The sequence below is a fragment of the Bombus pyrosoma genome, linkage group LG13 (genome assembly GCF_014825855.1).
Source record: "Bombus pyrosoma isolate SC7728 linkage group LG13, ASM1482585v1, whole genome shotgun sequence".
Classification (NCBI taxonomy): domain Eukaryota; kingdom Metazoa; phylum Arthropoda; class Insecta; order Hymenoptera; family Apidae; genus Bombus; species Bombus pyrosoma.
Genome location: NC_057782.1, coordinates 10,117,759 through 10,132,197, shown reverse-complemented (window position 1 = coordinate 10,132,197; position 14,439 = coordinate 10,117,759). Strand labels below are relative to the sequence as shown.

The following is a 14,439-nucleotide window of genomic DNA, read 5'->3' as shown; positions in this document are numbered from 1 at the left end:
TTTCATTACATTGTTGAAATAGATCCGTTATAGATAATAAGCTTGTAAGATAATAAGATTAATAAGAAGCACATTTACTACAAATTATAGTAATCATTTGAATTAATTATTAAAAAATATTTCGTATTTACAAATACAATGGCATAAATAATTAGCATAGTAATAAACAGTGTTATTATCAATTTCTTCGCAGATAAATGATTAGAAGAAGTCGAAAGCTTAATTCGTTTTTATAATCTTTTTTTATTATAGAACAGTCGAAAAGTGCAAAATACAAAATCTTGAAGCGACAAGTAAAAAATATGTTACGTTACGTTTGAAGTTAAAATCTATGAATAGCTAGAGTTCAAGTAATAAATTCAATTTTCTACTTTGCTTATTTTCAAGTGAATTCCACCGTTGGGAGCCAATGTAAGGGAATTCGGATTATGTACATAAGTAGTTATCGTCTTTTCACAAATATCAACTTTGAACTTGTGTAATATTTTTATCAGTCCCATTTTAGTTTGATAAATCGCAAAACGTGCTCCTGAAACAATAATTAAATTCGTTACGTGGACACAAAACAAATCAAGAACAATTATTTAATTCAATATCTCTCTTTGCTTTACCAATGCAATTTCTTGGTCCATCGCCAAACGGTAGATAGCACATCGGATGTCTGGCAGCTACTGCGTCTTCGTTAAATCTTTCCGGATCGAATTTCTCAGGATCCGGATAGATATTGGAATCCCTTTGAATCGCATACACGGGAATAAATACTCCGGTACCCTTAGGAATCGTTACCTTTGTACCATTAAAGGTATAATTAGCGTTGCATTGTCGCCTTAGAAGCGTTCCCGCTGAATACTTTCTAAGCGTTTCTGTTTAACAAAGGCAGATACGCGCAATTTTAATACGCGGATAGATATTTTTATTTCTACAATTTTTATGGCGTAATTTTAATATTTAGTAATTGATTTCACGCGCTAATTTGGAGTTAAATGTATGAACATTCGCAGTTAAATTATTAATAAAACGTTTAACAACAACGTACCCTTGAATATTTTGTCCAAGTATTTCATTTCTTTGACCTGTTCGTATTTCAGGTTTCCATTACTTTTGACATGGAATTCTATTATTTCTCTCCGAAGTTTATCCTGTATAGCAGGGTTCAGGGCCATCTCGTACAGTGCATGCGATATTGTCGTCGAAGACGTTTCGAATCCAGCCGCGAAGAAGACGAAAGCTTGCGCAGCGAGAATTGTGTCCGTTAACTCTATAAAATTTCGTAAAATTTGATAAAACATGAAATATATATTGTAATGAATTAATTATTATACTACTCTAATTAATAATTCATCAGTATTCTGCGCTACAATGTTATCTATATTAAACGTAGTAATTTGCGTAATTAAGCAATCGAGTAATTAAAAACTCATTTAAAGATAAAATTAATTACCGATATCCGCTAATTTTTCCGGGTGTTTCTTCAGTTCCATCAGCATGTTTATAAAATCCGGCCTATTGACGTTATTTTCTTCTCTATATTTCATCGTATCCGCGACCAGTTTTGTAATAAATGTACTTACTTCCGATTGTGGTATCAAGAACCAAAGAAAGTTATACAACCGTGGAAAAGTATCTCGAAAGGTTAATCTGAGGATCGTTTTCAAATTTTGATCAAAGATTTTTCTTCCTATTCTTCGAAATTCACTCTCTTCGTCTGACAGTGCATTCATGTTGATACCAAAAACGCAGCTTCCAATAACGTCAGTAGAGAATCTCGCTGTTATTTCGCGGCAATCTATAGAGCCTCCCTTTTCTGTAATCTTCTCCAAGCATTGTTCCAAATTTTCGGCACACTCCAATATCAGGGGAAACATTTCCCTTAGTTTACCGGAAGTAAATACTGGTGAGAGTTTCGTTCGCAAAGGCCTCCATCTTCTCGCTTCTACGTTAAAGAGATTTGTAGCCAATGGATCAGTCTGCGATTAAAATTAAGTTGAAACGATTAATCTCGTGGAATCTTGATAGGAGAGTCTCGGAATATCTTTTTTATAATAGAATTATCAGAATTTCAAGTTTGCCGATGCAAATTATACAGAGTACCATTAGCTTAGAAGGTCTTTCTGAGTAAATGATAGATTTGCGAAAAGAATGAACAACATTTTTTTTATCTTTCACGATAATATCCTAAAATTTCGCTGGTTATAATCATATTTACAAGTTATCAAGATATTCCTACAACGTCGTTCGTGAAATACATGGACGCTATGTTCGATTACTATAAACGACATATGTATATTAATGTGGAATCGCCTTGTATCGTGGGTCATTTCACGTGTGTTTTTGCAATTAAATTATACTATGTTAAAAAAGATATCAATGTCCATATACCTTTGAACGATAGTGTACATTGTACATACCCGTTCAGGAACATTCAGTCCTCGATTGTCGAAGGTAGAGAAGTCTTTGATTAAAACGTCCTTGATGAGATCTAAATCGCAGAGAATAAGCGAAGGCGATCCTCTCACGAATATTCCAATCATTGGTTCGTTTTTATATTTCTCGTACAGGCGTGCTATATAGTCGCCTATACTGATTTTTCTCAGCATAACATCTTTGATATTTCCAAAACCTGGTATAGGTCGGGGCCCAACAACGCCACGATCTTTCCAAAAATCAAACGTAGATGTTAAGTAATAATACACAGCGAGAAGAACTGCGACGATCGCACTTAGTATTTGAAAATAGTCAGCCATGCCGATGTGCTGTCAACTTCTGTTCAGACGAAGGTTCCGTCGTAGACTGACGTCGTTAAACGAACTGCTGTGTAATTCTCTACCGAGAACACATCACTGTTGGAATTTATAACGCTGGCAAACGCACATTCGTATCAAATGTGTACAGACTAGATTTTTAGCTCTTAATGCTTACAGTTCACATATCTGTCACAAAAAGAACGTGAACTTGCGTTTTCTTGGTGTTAAGTATGTTAAGTAAATAGAGTTAATCAGGCTGAATCATCTCACGCAACATATTTCGATATGACTTGTATCTACATAAAGTTCTCCGAACATGACGATGGTTTTATTTATTTATTCATTACTCAAAGATATGGAAAGTTAATTTTATAAATAATCACTTATCTCTCCGCTCGTTATCTTGTTAATTAATATAGAAGCTATTTTTCTACGAATTTTAACAAATATTTGTCTCCCGCGTGTTTATAGTGACAAGATTTGTCATCGATTCTCCGTTTCTCCAAAGACGGTCGTTAAGCAAATTGTAATGACTTGCGTTTACGATGTCAATGCTCTGTTGTGTAACTTTCCTTCTAAATATACAGGGTGTTATACAAAAAAAGATCAATGTAATTAATGTAAGCCTTAAAATCAATTCTTTCCACGAAAAATACGGAAATTTTTCACGCTTACAAATGATATTCGATGCGTCTCCCCTCCACTTCAAAAGGAGGCTGTGTAACGAGTTTTTTCAAGTATTCCCTCTGTATCTCGCTTTTCATCATATACAATCTTGTATTTATCGTCATGTTATCTTCTATTCGTTATACATACTCATATATAATAATTGAAGTAAAACCATCTAAATACATTGAAACATGTTGTGATGCATGGAACAGTATCAGTTACGCTAATGCAGAAACGTATTATGGTCATGAAATAATATCTGTATGACTTCGCTCATTAATTACGCATGGTGACTATATAATGATGCGTAATCGGTACTGATGTTATTTCAACGTGTGTAGGCAGCTCAATCCCAAACACAAACGAAGTCCCACAAAGGATGCAAGACAAATGTAAATATTATTTCACGTTGATCGAAGAATCTGGTGGATTTGATTTCACATCGAAAATATTGATTGTATGAATGAAGAATACAGAATACTAGAAACTACGAAGTCTTGGATGCTTCTTTTTATGATTATTTCTTATCATAGATTGTACACTTTTTCTATCTCTCTGCTTCTAAATTTATACAAGGCCACGTTCCTTTATTAGATGTTTCACATTTGACATTTCACAAAATCTTAATCAAACTGATTTTCTTTTAATACATTGCACATCATCTTCTTGAAAACGGGAATTAAAGATATTACAAGAAATGATAACAAATATTCGTGGAATTGTATCGTTTACGTGTAAAATACAAATACACACGTTTCATAATCTGTTTTTCATAATTACGTAGGTACCGTCAATAAAATTGAAATTCTCTTTGTATTTTTCATCGGTTCGTTTTGTAATTAAAAGCAGTATCTTTAATGCATTCAAGATGTCATTTCTTTTCAAATCTGTAGTATGTATTTATATACAGAAAACAATGTTATATAAACGTATAGATTGGAATATTTAATAAAATTTGAGAAAAACACTGAATATTAGTGGGACGATATCGAGGCTCTGCAATTGAGTTCATGTCACTAATCTTATCTATAGAAAATTTTAGAAGGGAAAGCGTGTGTATCGAATTAACACATCCTGCGAATTGATAAGAAGAAGTGAGTCATTCAATAAAGGGAATTAATGATTCGTTGTGGTAGGACATTGGACTGGATTTCATAGAACAAGAAGTTCATTTTTACTACAATTATTAACAATTTTGTTATTGGCGTTATTTACGTCAATCTAATAAATCGCTTAAATAATATGTAATACGTAAATATAATTCTCTTAAATAATGATAATAACGATAGCAGCCACGAGTCAGTTTTCCACCTTCTCGTATTTTATATTTTTGATTCTCAACTTTTTAATAAATTGCCACGGACGCACAATTATCGGTATGTTTGGGATGTTAATTAAAATTTCTTCATTAAAATTTCTTCAACACGCTCAAAGATCGTCGAAATAGCTGAGATGGATGAGATATCGATATTTATCAAATAATTTGCAAGATCAATTATTGATTTGCATGTTTCAAATTTTTAGGAATTCCTTAAAATAGGCAAAAACACTTAGTTATTTAGTTATTTAGTTTATTAAAGGCACTTGCAAATCTTTTAGATTACAATTTTCATTTACATTAATAACGGTATAAGTTATTTAATCCTAATACTACTTTATAGTTAAGTGTGAAACAATGGAAAAATATGGATATATAAATAGATGTTCAAATTTACAATAAGAAATGAAAATTTATATATTACTCGAATAAACAGATTACTAGAACGATGATTCTAATCTAAATAACAAGAATACCCATATTTATTTCTTTTGACTAGAGACGACTTTTTTCATGTCCGTAACACGAACTAGGTTTTTGCGAAATTTACATAAATATATGTTGCTTGAGCAGATTTAAAAATTATCCAACAGAATTTTTCAGCACTCGCTTGATATTTTCGTTATCTTCAAGTATATTCCTCCTTTTGGTGCTGACACAAATGCACCTGGATCAAATTCGTAGGGAATTACCGTCTTATCGCACACTTCTACCTTGTAGTTACGAAGAATCGTAATTAGTCCAACTTTGGTTTCATAATTTGCGAAACGTGCACCTAGAAATCATACAGTACGAAAAATTGATTAATAGTTGTGATCATTTGTAATTCATCGAGGAGTGAATTTAACAGGTTACAGATGAAAGTAGAAAGGAACAATAGATTATTATTATTAAATATTTTTCATTCTTCTTAACCAATCAATTCTAAACTTTGTAAATCATGCAATAATAAAAATGGTCATCTAATTTACATACCAATGCAATTCCTTGGACCATCGCCGAATGGTAAATAATGCATGGGGTGTCGGGCAGCCACGGCGTCTTCGTTGAACCTTTCGGGATCAAATGAATCAGGATTCGGATAAATATCTGGGTCATGATGAATCGCAAACACTGGTATCCATATCAGTGTTCCCTGTGGTATCGTAACTTTCGTATTGTTAAAGGTGTAGCTCGATTTCGTTCTCCGCGGTATGGATGCTCCTGGCGGATACATTCTCAACGTTTCTGTAAAAAAAGAATAAATCATTAGAATTCGTACGTTTGTTAAAAAATGTAAATCCACGAAAATGTGTTAGAGCTGTCGATCGCTGTGTATCAAAATTATGGTAATCTAATGATATCAATGGTGCTTGTATAAATATAAAATTTCATTAGACATGGTAGATATATCGTATTGATTGGAAATAGATTCGATTAGATAAAGTCAGAATTAAAGAAGAATTAAAAATACCTTTGAATATTTTCTCTAAATATTGCATTCCTTTGATATCTTCGAATTTCAACTCTTCATCATTCTTGCAACAGTGGTCTCTGATTTCCTCGCGAAGCTTGTCTTGTATGTCTTGATTCAAAGCTAATTCGTAAAGAGCGTTGCTCATAGTCATAGAGGAAGTTTCAAAACCCGCTGCGAAGAATATAAATGCTTGCGCTGTGAGTAGCGAATCTGTCAGTTCTGGAAAGAATTGCGATCACGCGATCGATTTACATCGATTAACAAACATTCATCCGTTTTAAGTCTATTTGGCAAATGAATCATCGTTATAGAATTAAATGTCTGTGAGACGTACCGATGTTTTCAAACTTCTCCGGATGTTTCTGCACCTCCATCAGCATGTTGATGAAGTCTGGCCTGACGATGTTGTTCTCCTTCCTGTACTTTATAGTGTCAGTCACAATTTTTGTAAAGAATGGTGCTAACTTTCGATCGGGTATTATATAACCGAGCAAATGGTACAACTTTGGCATGAATATTTTCATCTTCTGTCGTATGACGTTTTCCAGATTCACAGCGAATACTTCCCTGCCCATTTTACGGAATTCGCTGTCTTCGTCCGCCATTGCGCTCATCTCGATACCAAAGACGCAGGTGCCAATTACGTCAGTTGTGAATTTTGCCGTTACCTCGCAACATTCGATGGGCTCTCCTTTCTCCACACGCTTGTCCAAATACTTCTCCAAGTGCTGCGAGCACTCGATTATAAGGTAAAACATTTCTCGCAACTTGCCGGATGTGAATATCGGCGAGAACATAGTTCTTAATGGTCGCCATCTTTCAGATTCCAAGTTGAAGATACTTTGAGATAGCGGTTCCGTCTATGGATTAATCAATTTGAAAAATTAAGTTATACAATAAATCGAGCTAAAATTGGACTTGTTTACTGCACGAAGGATTATATTGATATATTTCTGAAAATCGGACTTATAATTTCGCTTACCCTTTCATAGACATGGAATCCTCGGTCCGCAAATTTTGGGAAGTTCCTGATTAAAATGTCCTTGATGAATTCTGGATCTTGCACAATAAGCAGAGGCGTTCTTCTCATGTACAAACCAACCATTGGTTCGTTTTTATAGGTATCGTAAATTTCCTTGAGATAGCGAGGCAGTGATTTTCTCGCGAACATAAGTTCATTGGTGTTACCAAGGAATGGTAGAGGTTGTGGCCCAACTACTCCGCGATTTTTCCAGAAATTGAAAGTCAATGTGGCATAGTAGTAGAGAACGAGAAGCAACGCGGCCATGCCGCATAGAATCTCGAAATAGTTCGCCATTTTGCTCGATGATCTGAAATCAGTAGTTGCAAACTATTTTAGAGATGTTACGTTGAAGATTTCTAACGATTGTTATATCATTTTATATAGAATATGTATAATACGGTGTATTAACTTTTGTAAAATGGATAACTGTTATTAGACTTAATATAATAAGTAACATGTACTTGTATGAAAAATTATTTTTTCTTTTTCGTAGTCAAGTAGATAAATAGCTCTTTAAGATAAGTGCGAAGTGAAGAGTATTTATGTTTGAGAAAATGAGATCAGACAGATAGCAGAATAAGTCAAACACCGATCGGCGCGAAAAATGTTTGAATAATTGAGGTACTACCCATATCATATCGAGCAAATTAAATCGTTTTAACTCTCTAGTTTATAGAGAATGAAAGAAAATGTTTTAAGCAAATGATGCTAAATTTGACGGCAACAATTTACAAATAATAAAAAATTACTACGAGTCATGAATTAGATAAAACAGTGAGAACCTCCTCCTTAGGAACAGCATTTAATTTTGAAAATAATGTAATAAATATTTCTGTGTGAGATTGAGTAATGTACATAGTAATTAAAATGCAGTGAAATTATTCTAAAAATAGGCAGGTAGATATCACATTATTCTAAAAATATCTTATGCAGATTCGACCGTCTAGAAAAAAAACTTGACAAGTTAGAGTGATAAGTACTTTTATATTTAGAGTACTTAGCTTTTAGGAGATAATGTTTGTGTGATAATAATGGTAATTGTTTGAAGTAGTGCTTGTAGTATTTAGATCGCGATAAGGACTTATGATTAAACTTGACAAATATCGATTTTATGAATAATTGTTCGTTAAATATATATTTATTAGCAAATTTTTCGGTAAACAAAATCGAAGAAGCAAGTCGATAAATGAATTCCTAGTTGATTTGAAATGTTAATTAATTTAATATTAATTTAAGTTTTATATTATATTCCTGCATTCTTACATTTTATATTGTTAGAGTTTCTTATTTTATATTTCTATTTGAATTTGTATGTTATTGAGGTTTAAAAGAAACATAAGAGAGTTTGAGTGAGTAGATTTTAAGCCTAAATGTTAAATATGAGAGATGTTAAGCTTGATGATTCGAAAAGTAAACCATAAATGTAAATCAAAGAGAAATGTAACTGGAAGTTTAACAAATTACTTGAGAATGAGAGAAATCTTATGTTGTTTGCCACACATATCGCATAATAAATTTACAACTAAGCAGAAATATAAATCAACTTACGATAAACACACAGTCTTGTTATTTGTGTTATTCGGTAGAGAAAGAGAAAGTTAGGAAGTTGTTTCTTGAACACGTTTTTATAAGCAACTGGCTCCTGCAGTAGAAAGTCTCTTAGTCTTATACCTACACCGTCCTTCCAGCTATCGTTAATGGTGACTTGCAAATGTTCGTAGTAATTTGTTTCCCTCCCGGTAGTTTCTGAAAATGATCGCGGCTAACGGCACGTTAGTCTGCTAAATCCCTTATCGCTGCTTACATCCTCATTACTGTGATATGCATTAAGGAAAACGTATTTGTTTGTCAATTGTGTTCATATGTGATTACGTTGCAATTATAACGATTTGATACATCACCAACTAAATTATTAAATGTATAACTTAATTGAATATAAAAATAAACTCCTACTTTGAGAAATTTAAGGAATGTAAAACTAAGATCTGAGTATTTAGATCTGAGAAATGTAAAAGTAAGATCTGTGTATCTAACGACACTTGGAAATATGAGTTATACCTAAAAATATTAGATAAATTGCACTAATTAAGAAAAATTCTACTTTCTCCGGTAGAATGTTTATGAATAATATTTCGGAGAATATTTTATCTGTATAAGGCAGAGATACAGAGAGAGAGAGAGAAAGGGAAATTCGTTGCTTCGAGAGTCCCTTTCTTTGGTATCGGTCAGATTCGAACCTATTCATTGATTCTAATGATATGGTAGATTATAGTCGGTTATACTTTATACTGTCGGAAGGCACGTAAGTACAGTGCGGAGATAGAGAAAGGTCCTGTGGAAGGAATAAGGGCTCGATTGGTTGTTTTTAACAGACTCGACACGATCGGTGAGTTAAGCACATGTATCGGTGGAAACTGCCACACACACAAACAAAATATCATCGTGCGACTGTGAGCGATAAAGAGCATTATCTTCCTTGTACCTGTGCCATATCGCGATGCATGCAAAACGTGATGGGTTTAAGGATTATTATACTACAGATATATGTATCGCTTATTTATTGTTAAAATATAAATATGTAAAATTATAAAATCTAACTACATAAAATATAAAGTATAAATTAATATATAATGTATTATAAACTGCTTTGGTACAAAACACACTGGATACCGATTTTAATTAGACGATTAGAATCGATATATTTTAAAAAGTCATCGTAATTTTCAATTACGTTTATATTTTTGTTATCTTCAAACAGATCCCTCCTTTTGGAGCTAGCAGAAATGCACTCGGATCAAATTGATAAGGGATCATGATCTTCTCGCAAACGTCCACTTTATACTTGCGAAGAATCGTGATTATACCCACTTTGGTTTGAAAAACAGCAAAACGTGCACCTAAAAGAAAAGTTTTATGTGCGTGTTTGAAATTTGTATCAAGTCGAAATTCTTATCGCTTAATAATTTTGGTCGTCGTCAAGTAAATATCATTGATCTAACGTACCAATACAATTTCTTGGTCCATTGCCGAATGGTAAATAATGCATCGGATGTCGAGCATCAATGGCATCTGGAGTGAAATTTTCGGGATTAAAAACATCAGGATTCGGATAAATTTCGGGATCACGATGAATCGCGTATACGGGAATCCATATCATCACACCCTTCGGTATACTGATTTGTGAGTCTCGGAAGATATATTCAGAATTTGATTTTCTTGGTATCAGAGTTCCTGGTGGATACATCCTTAATGTTTCTATAGGAATAAATTGAGAAAAAAGCTATTTTATTCATTTTTCATTTTTCTTCTCAAAGCAAAGTTATACGCATACCTTTAAATACTTTGTCCAAATATTCCATATCTTTAATATTCTCGTAATTTAACTCTCCGTTGTGTTTCTTATAGTGTTCGTTGATTTCTTCGCGTAACTTCTCTTGAATTTTGGGGTTCAGCGCGAGTTCGTAAAGTGCATTGCTCATTGTCGTCGAGCCAGTTTCAAAACCAGCAGCAAAGAAAACGTAAGCTTGTGCGGTTATAAAAGAGTCTGTTAATTCTGTAAAATACGATTTAATATTGTGTCATGATTTTACCTTTTATCTAACAAATATCTAATGTACATATTTTATCAAATTTTTCGTAAACTACACAATTAAACGTACCAAGATCGTGTAACTTTCCTGGGTCTTCCTTAAGTTGCATAAGCGTATGTATAAAGTCAGGTCTATACACGTTGTTCTCTTTTCTGTATTTCATAGTATCTGTGACGACCTTGGTTAGAAACGGAGCAAGTCTTCTGTCTGGCACAATGTAACCCAACAAGTCGTACAGTTTCGGCATCATCAGTTTGAATTTCATTCGTATTATCGCCTCTAAAGATGGTTCAAAAATTTGTTTGCCGATTTTACGAAATTCGCTCTCTTCATCCGACAGTGCACCCATGTTGATCCCAAAGGCACATGATCCTATCACGTCCGTTGTAAATTTTGCTGTTATCTCACGAAAATCGACAGCTTCTCCCTGCGCAACCATTTTATCCAGATATTTTTCGAAATAGTTTGCGCATTCAATGATCAGATCGAACATATTTTTCAATTTGCCAGATGTGAACACAGTGAGCTTCGATCTCAATGGACGCCATCTTTTTGCTTCCAAGTTGAACAGATGCTGCGACAATGGTTCGGTCTATAAACAATTTATAACGCAATTTGAAAATTTTGACTATTCGACTAGCTATTAATTTTATTATTAAGAGAACTATTATACATAATTATATAACAATATAAAGTATAATTATGTTAATATATTTTAATGGATAATGATATGTAAATAAATATAAACATAAATATAAATATAATATAAATATATGGATAAATATTGTATAAAGGTTAAACGGTAACGTAGTTTTTACCTTTTATTTTCTTATTTAAAAACGTATCTGTTATTTAAACTTTTCATTTTAGTGGAACAATACTGACAGGGAAACATCGTGCTATAGCTATAATTTACTATATACATATGTTTGGTAAAAACGGAACATAAGAATTAACTCTAATATTACCACATTTAAATCTTAATTACTTATTGATATAGTAAAATTTCGATATTAAGTATTCTCTCCTCTCTATACTTAGCGTTGTGCTTTGTAGTTATGTGGTTGATGTGTATATATGTACTCCTGACAGCAAGTGTAAAATTTAAGATCCGTTTTAATTTATGTTTCATAAAGTTAAAGTCGAATTAATAAATAAGTTCATGTATGTTGGTTTAATATATTGATCGTAACAGATACACGTATCAGACATTCGAAATGCTAATTAACAACACTGATCTAAGATAGAATTCGTATAACGTATACATTGCAACTGATTTAAACAGAAAAGATATAATTACATGCAAATGAAGGAAACGTAGGACGAAATAGACGAAAGATACTTAGGTATTTGTCACCTAAAACATAACATTTAAGTTGGCCCTCAACTGAAAACCTCTATCAACACCTCCACGCCTCCTCGGTAGCTGGCCACTAAGTCTTTCAAGTTTTGTCTTGCTAATTGACCGCGAATACTCAGAAATAATAAAATGAGAAAGTTGAAGGTCCTTACATAATCCAAAACCTAAGAAAGATGTTACCAAATTGTTTCTACCCGTATTATTTGGGGATTATATCTTATGGACAAAACATCTAAATATGTTAAAAAATTTTATATTACTTTGCTCGCTGTAATGACTCAAAACGTATCCAAAAGTTCTAAAAATAATTTTCATACGTTATACGTATGTATACATACTCTTTCATGGACATTGAATCCTCGGTCGGCGAATTTCGAGAAGTCTCTGATGAGGACATCCTTGATTAACTCCGGATCTTTTAAAACTAGTACGGGCGTCGATCTCATGTATAACCCAATCATTCTATCCGTATAGGTTTCGTAAAGGCTTTTAATATATTGTGGCAAAGCTATTTCTGAAAACATGATGTCTATGACGTTTCCAAAGAAGAATACTGGTTTTGGTCCTGAGACTTTGCGCTTCTTCCAGAAATTAAATACTAATGTATAATAATAGTAATAAGCTAGAAGTACTGCAACGACACCGCATATTATTAACAAATAATATGCCATGGTTCTCTGTTTCAGTTACTGATTGGGACGAAAAAAATGATCTCCTGAAAAAAGAAATGCGTAATGATAATTTGGTATAGTCGATGTTCTCCTTTCGTTCGACACTTTTCAAGCCGATTCGATTATGAATATTACAGAAACTTGCCTTAATAAAAATTGGAAGAATAGAATTATACAATTTTTATTTATTTATTTATTTGTTTACTTAAGCATTGAATAATTCCACTTTCTATGCATCTACTTGATAAATATATTGATATTCATAAATACATGAATTTATATTTATTAATTCAAATACTTTGATCTCTTTTGTACTCGTCTTTTATTGACGTGATTCTGCTTTACTTTGTAATGATTCTCTCGCGACGGCTGAATTAGTACTTCAGTGCATCCTTAACTACAGCATCATTATATATCCCCTTCATGACGCAAAAATTTCTCTTGGAAATTTATAATGACGTACGTTTCCTTGTTTACTGCTCTCTGACGTATTTTCCCTATGTACGATTACATACATGCAACATTGTTAAATTGGTTCCTAACTTAGAACACGATACATGTTTTGATTTTTAGCAAAACAACTCCTAGCTTTCAGTGCATTATCTTTTCTTTACAGAATCATCAGAAGAGATGTGTTTTTACGACGATCGCCCAGAAATTAATACCTGTTTTGAAATAACAACAATACAAATGCCCTTTAAAAAGATCTCTCGATTTGTAACTTTGGCTTATATACTACGCTATTATTCGATACAACCACCAACTCTACTTGAACAGTTATTATAATGCTATACGAGTTTTTATATACTTTGTTAAACACTCCAACCACCAGTTTATATGGCCATCGTCTTGCATACATTATGTACATGTTTGATTTATACACGTGATAAAATGTCAATGTTAAATACTTAAATACAAAATTTTGTATGACTTTAGTTAATACACGACTGAAGCTAGTCGGCCTTCTATAAGTATTTTATTTGCATTGTTTTATATGGTTTCTATATGTAAACTGATAGTACTTTCTGGACGACCCTCGTATTAATAATAGTTGAACAAAACAATGTTTCCTACAATGGAAAAAAATTCATTATTCAAAGAATTAATTATTCTTCTCTTACAAATATATCTAACCTGGCCATGGTTATCTGAAGATCAATTAGCTAGTATTACCAATTAGCTAGCCTTATTAATTATTGTAATTATTGTAATATAAATTTTTGGAAGAATTATATTTTAATTATTAAAGATACTTGACGCGTACGTTTTTTCATCGACATTCATTTTAAAGGCAGCCTCTAAACTATTAGATTTAGAAAAATGGTTTAAATGTAAAAATTGCCCGTTCTTAAACGAAGAATTTAGCTACGTAAACAACATTTAAAAAAATCATTTGTTTAGAGAATATAATAAGTAATTATAATATACTATGTTTCGTTACATTTTCTTCGAGTAAGCGCAATTAGTACTCTACATGTAGCGATCGTGAGCATGAGCAATATTTTTCCAAAAATTACATCATACATAAAGATTTATTAAAGTGCACGATTTACATTTTTTGAGAAAGCTTGTTAAATCTTTACAATCATGGAAACGCTTCAGTAAAA

The 14,439-nt window shown here is 32.7% G+C and overlaps 2 protein-coding genes across 2 annotated transcripts; both read right to left on the bottom strand.

Annotated features, from left to right (window-relative positions):
• Positions 1-223: 223 nt before the first annotated feature.
• LOC122574410 (probable cytochrome P450 6a13) lies at positions 224-2,921 on the bottom strand. Its single transcript, XM_043741988.1, has 5 exons — positions 2,409-2,921; positions 1,442-1,967; positions 1,037-1,258; positions 612-863; positions 224-529 (listed from the first exon to the last, which is right to left on the bottom strand). Exons 1-5 carry the CDS (start codon positions 2,742-2,744, stop codon positions 360-362), a joined length of 1,506 nt encoding a protein of 501 aa, XP_043597923.1. The 5' UTR covers positions 2,745-2,921; the 3' UTR covers positions 224-359.
• A 2,046-nt stretch (positions 2,922-4,967) lies between these two features.
• LOC122574387 (probable cytochrome P450 6a14) lies at positions 4,968-13,199 on the bottom strand. The gene is made up of 11 exons (XM_043741904.1): positions 12,978-13,199; positions 12,500-12,876; positions 10,871-11,393; positions 10,543-10,764; positions 10,215-10,466; positions 9,955-10,108; positions 7,170-7,518; positions 6,522-7,047; positions 6,185-6,406; positions 5,707-5,958; positions 4,968-5,506 (listed from the first exon to the last, which is right to left on the bottom strand). Exons 2-11 carry the CDS (start codon positions 12,830-12,832, stop codon positions 5,331-5,333), a joined length of 3,009 nt encoding a protein of 1,002 aa, XP_043597839.1. The 5' UTR covers positions 12,833-12,876; positions 12,978-13,199; the 3' UTR covers positions 4,968-5,330.
• Positions 13,200-14,439: the final 1,240 nt, after the last annotated feature.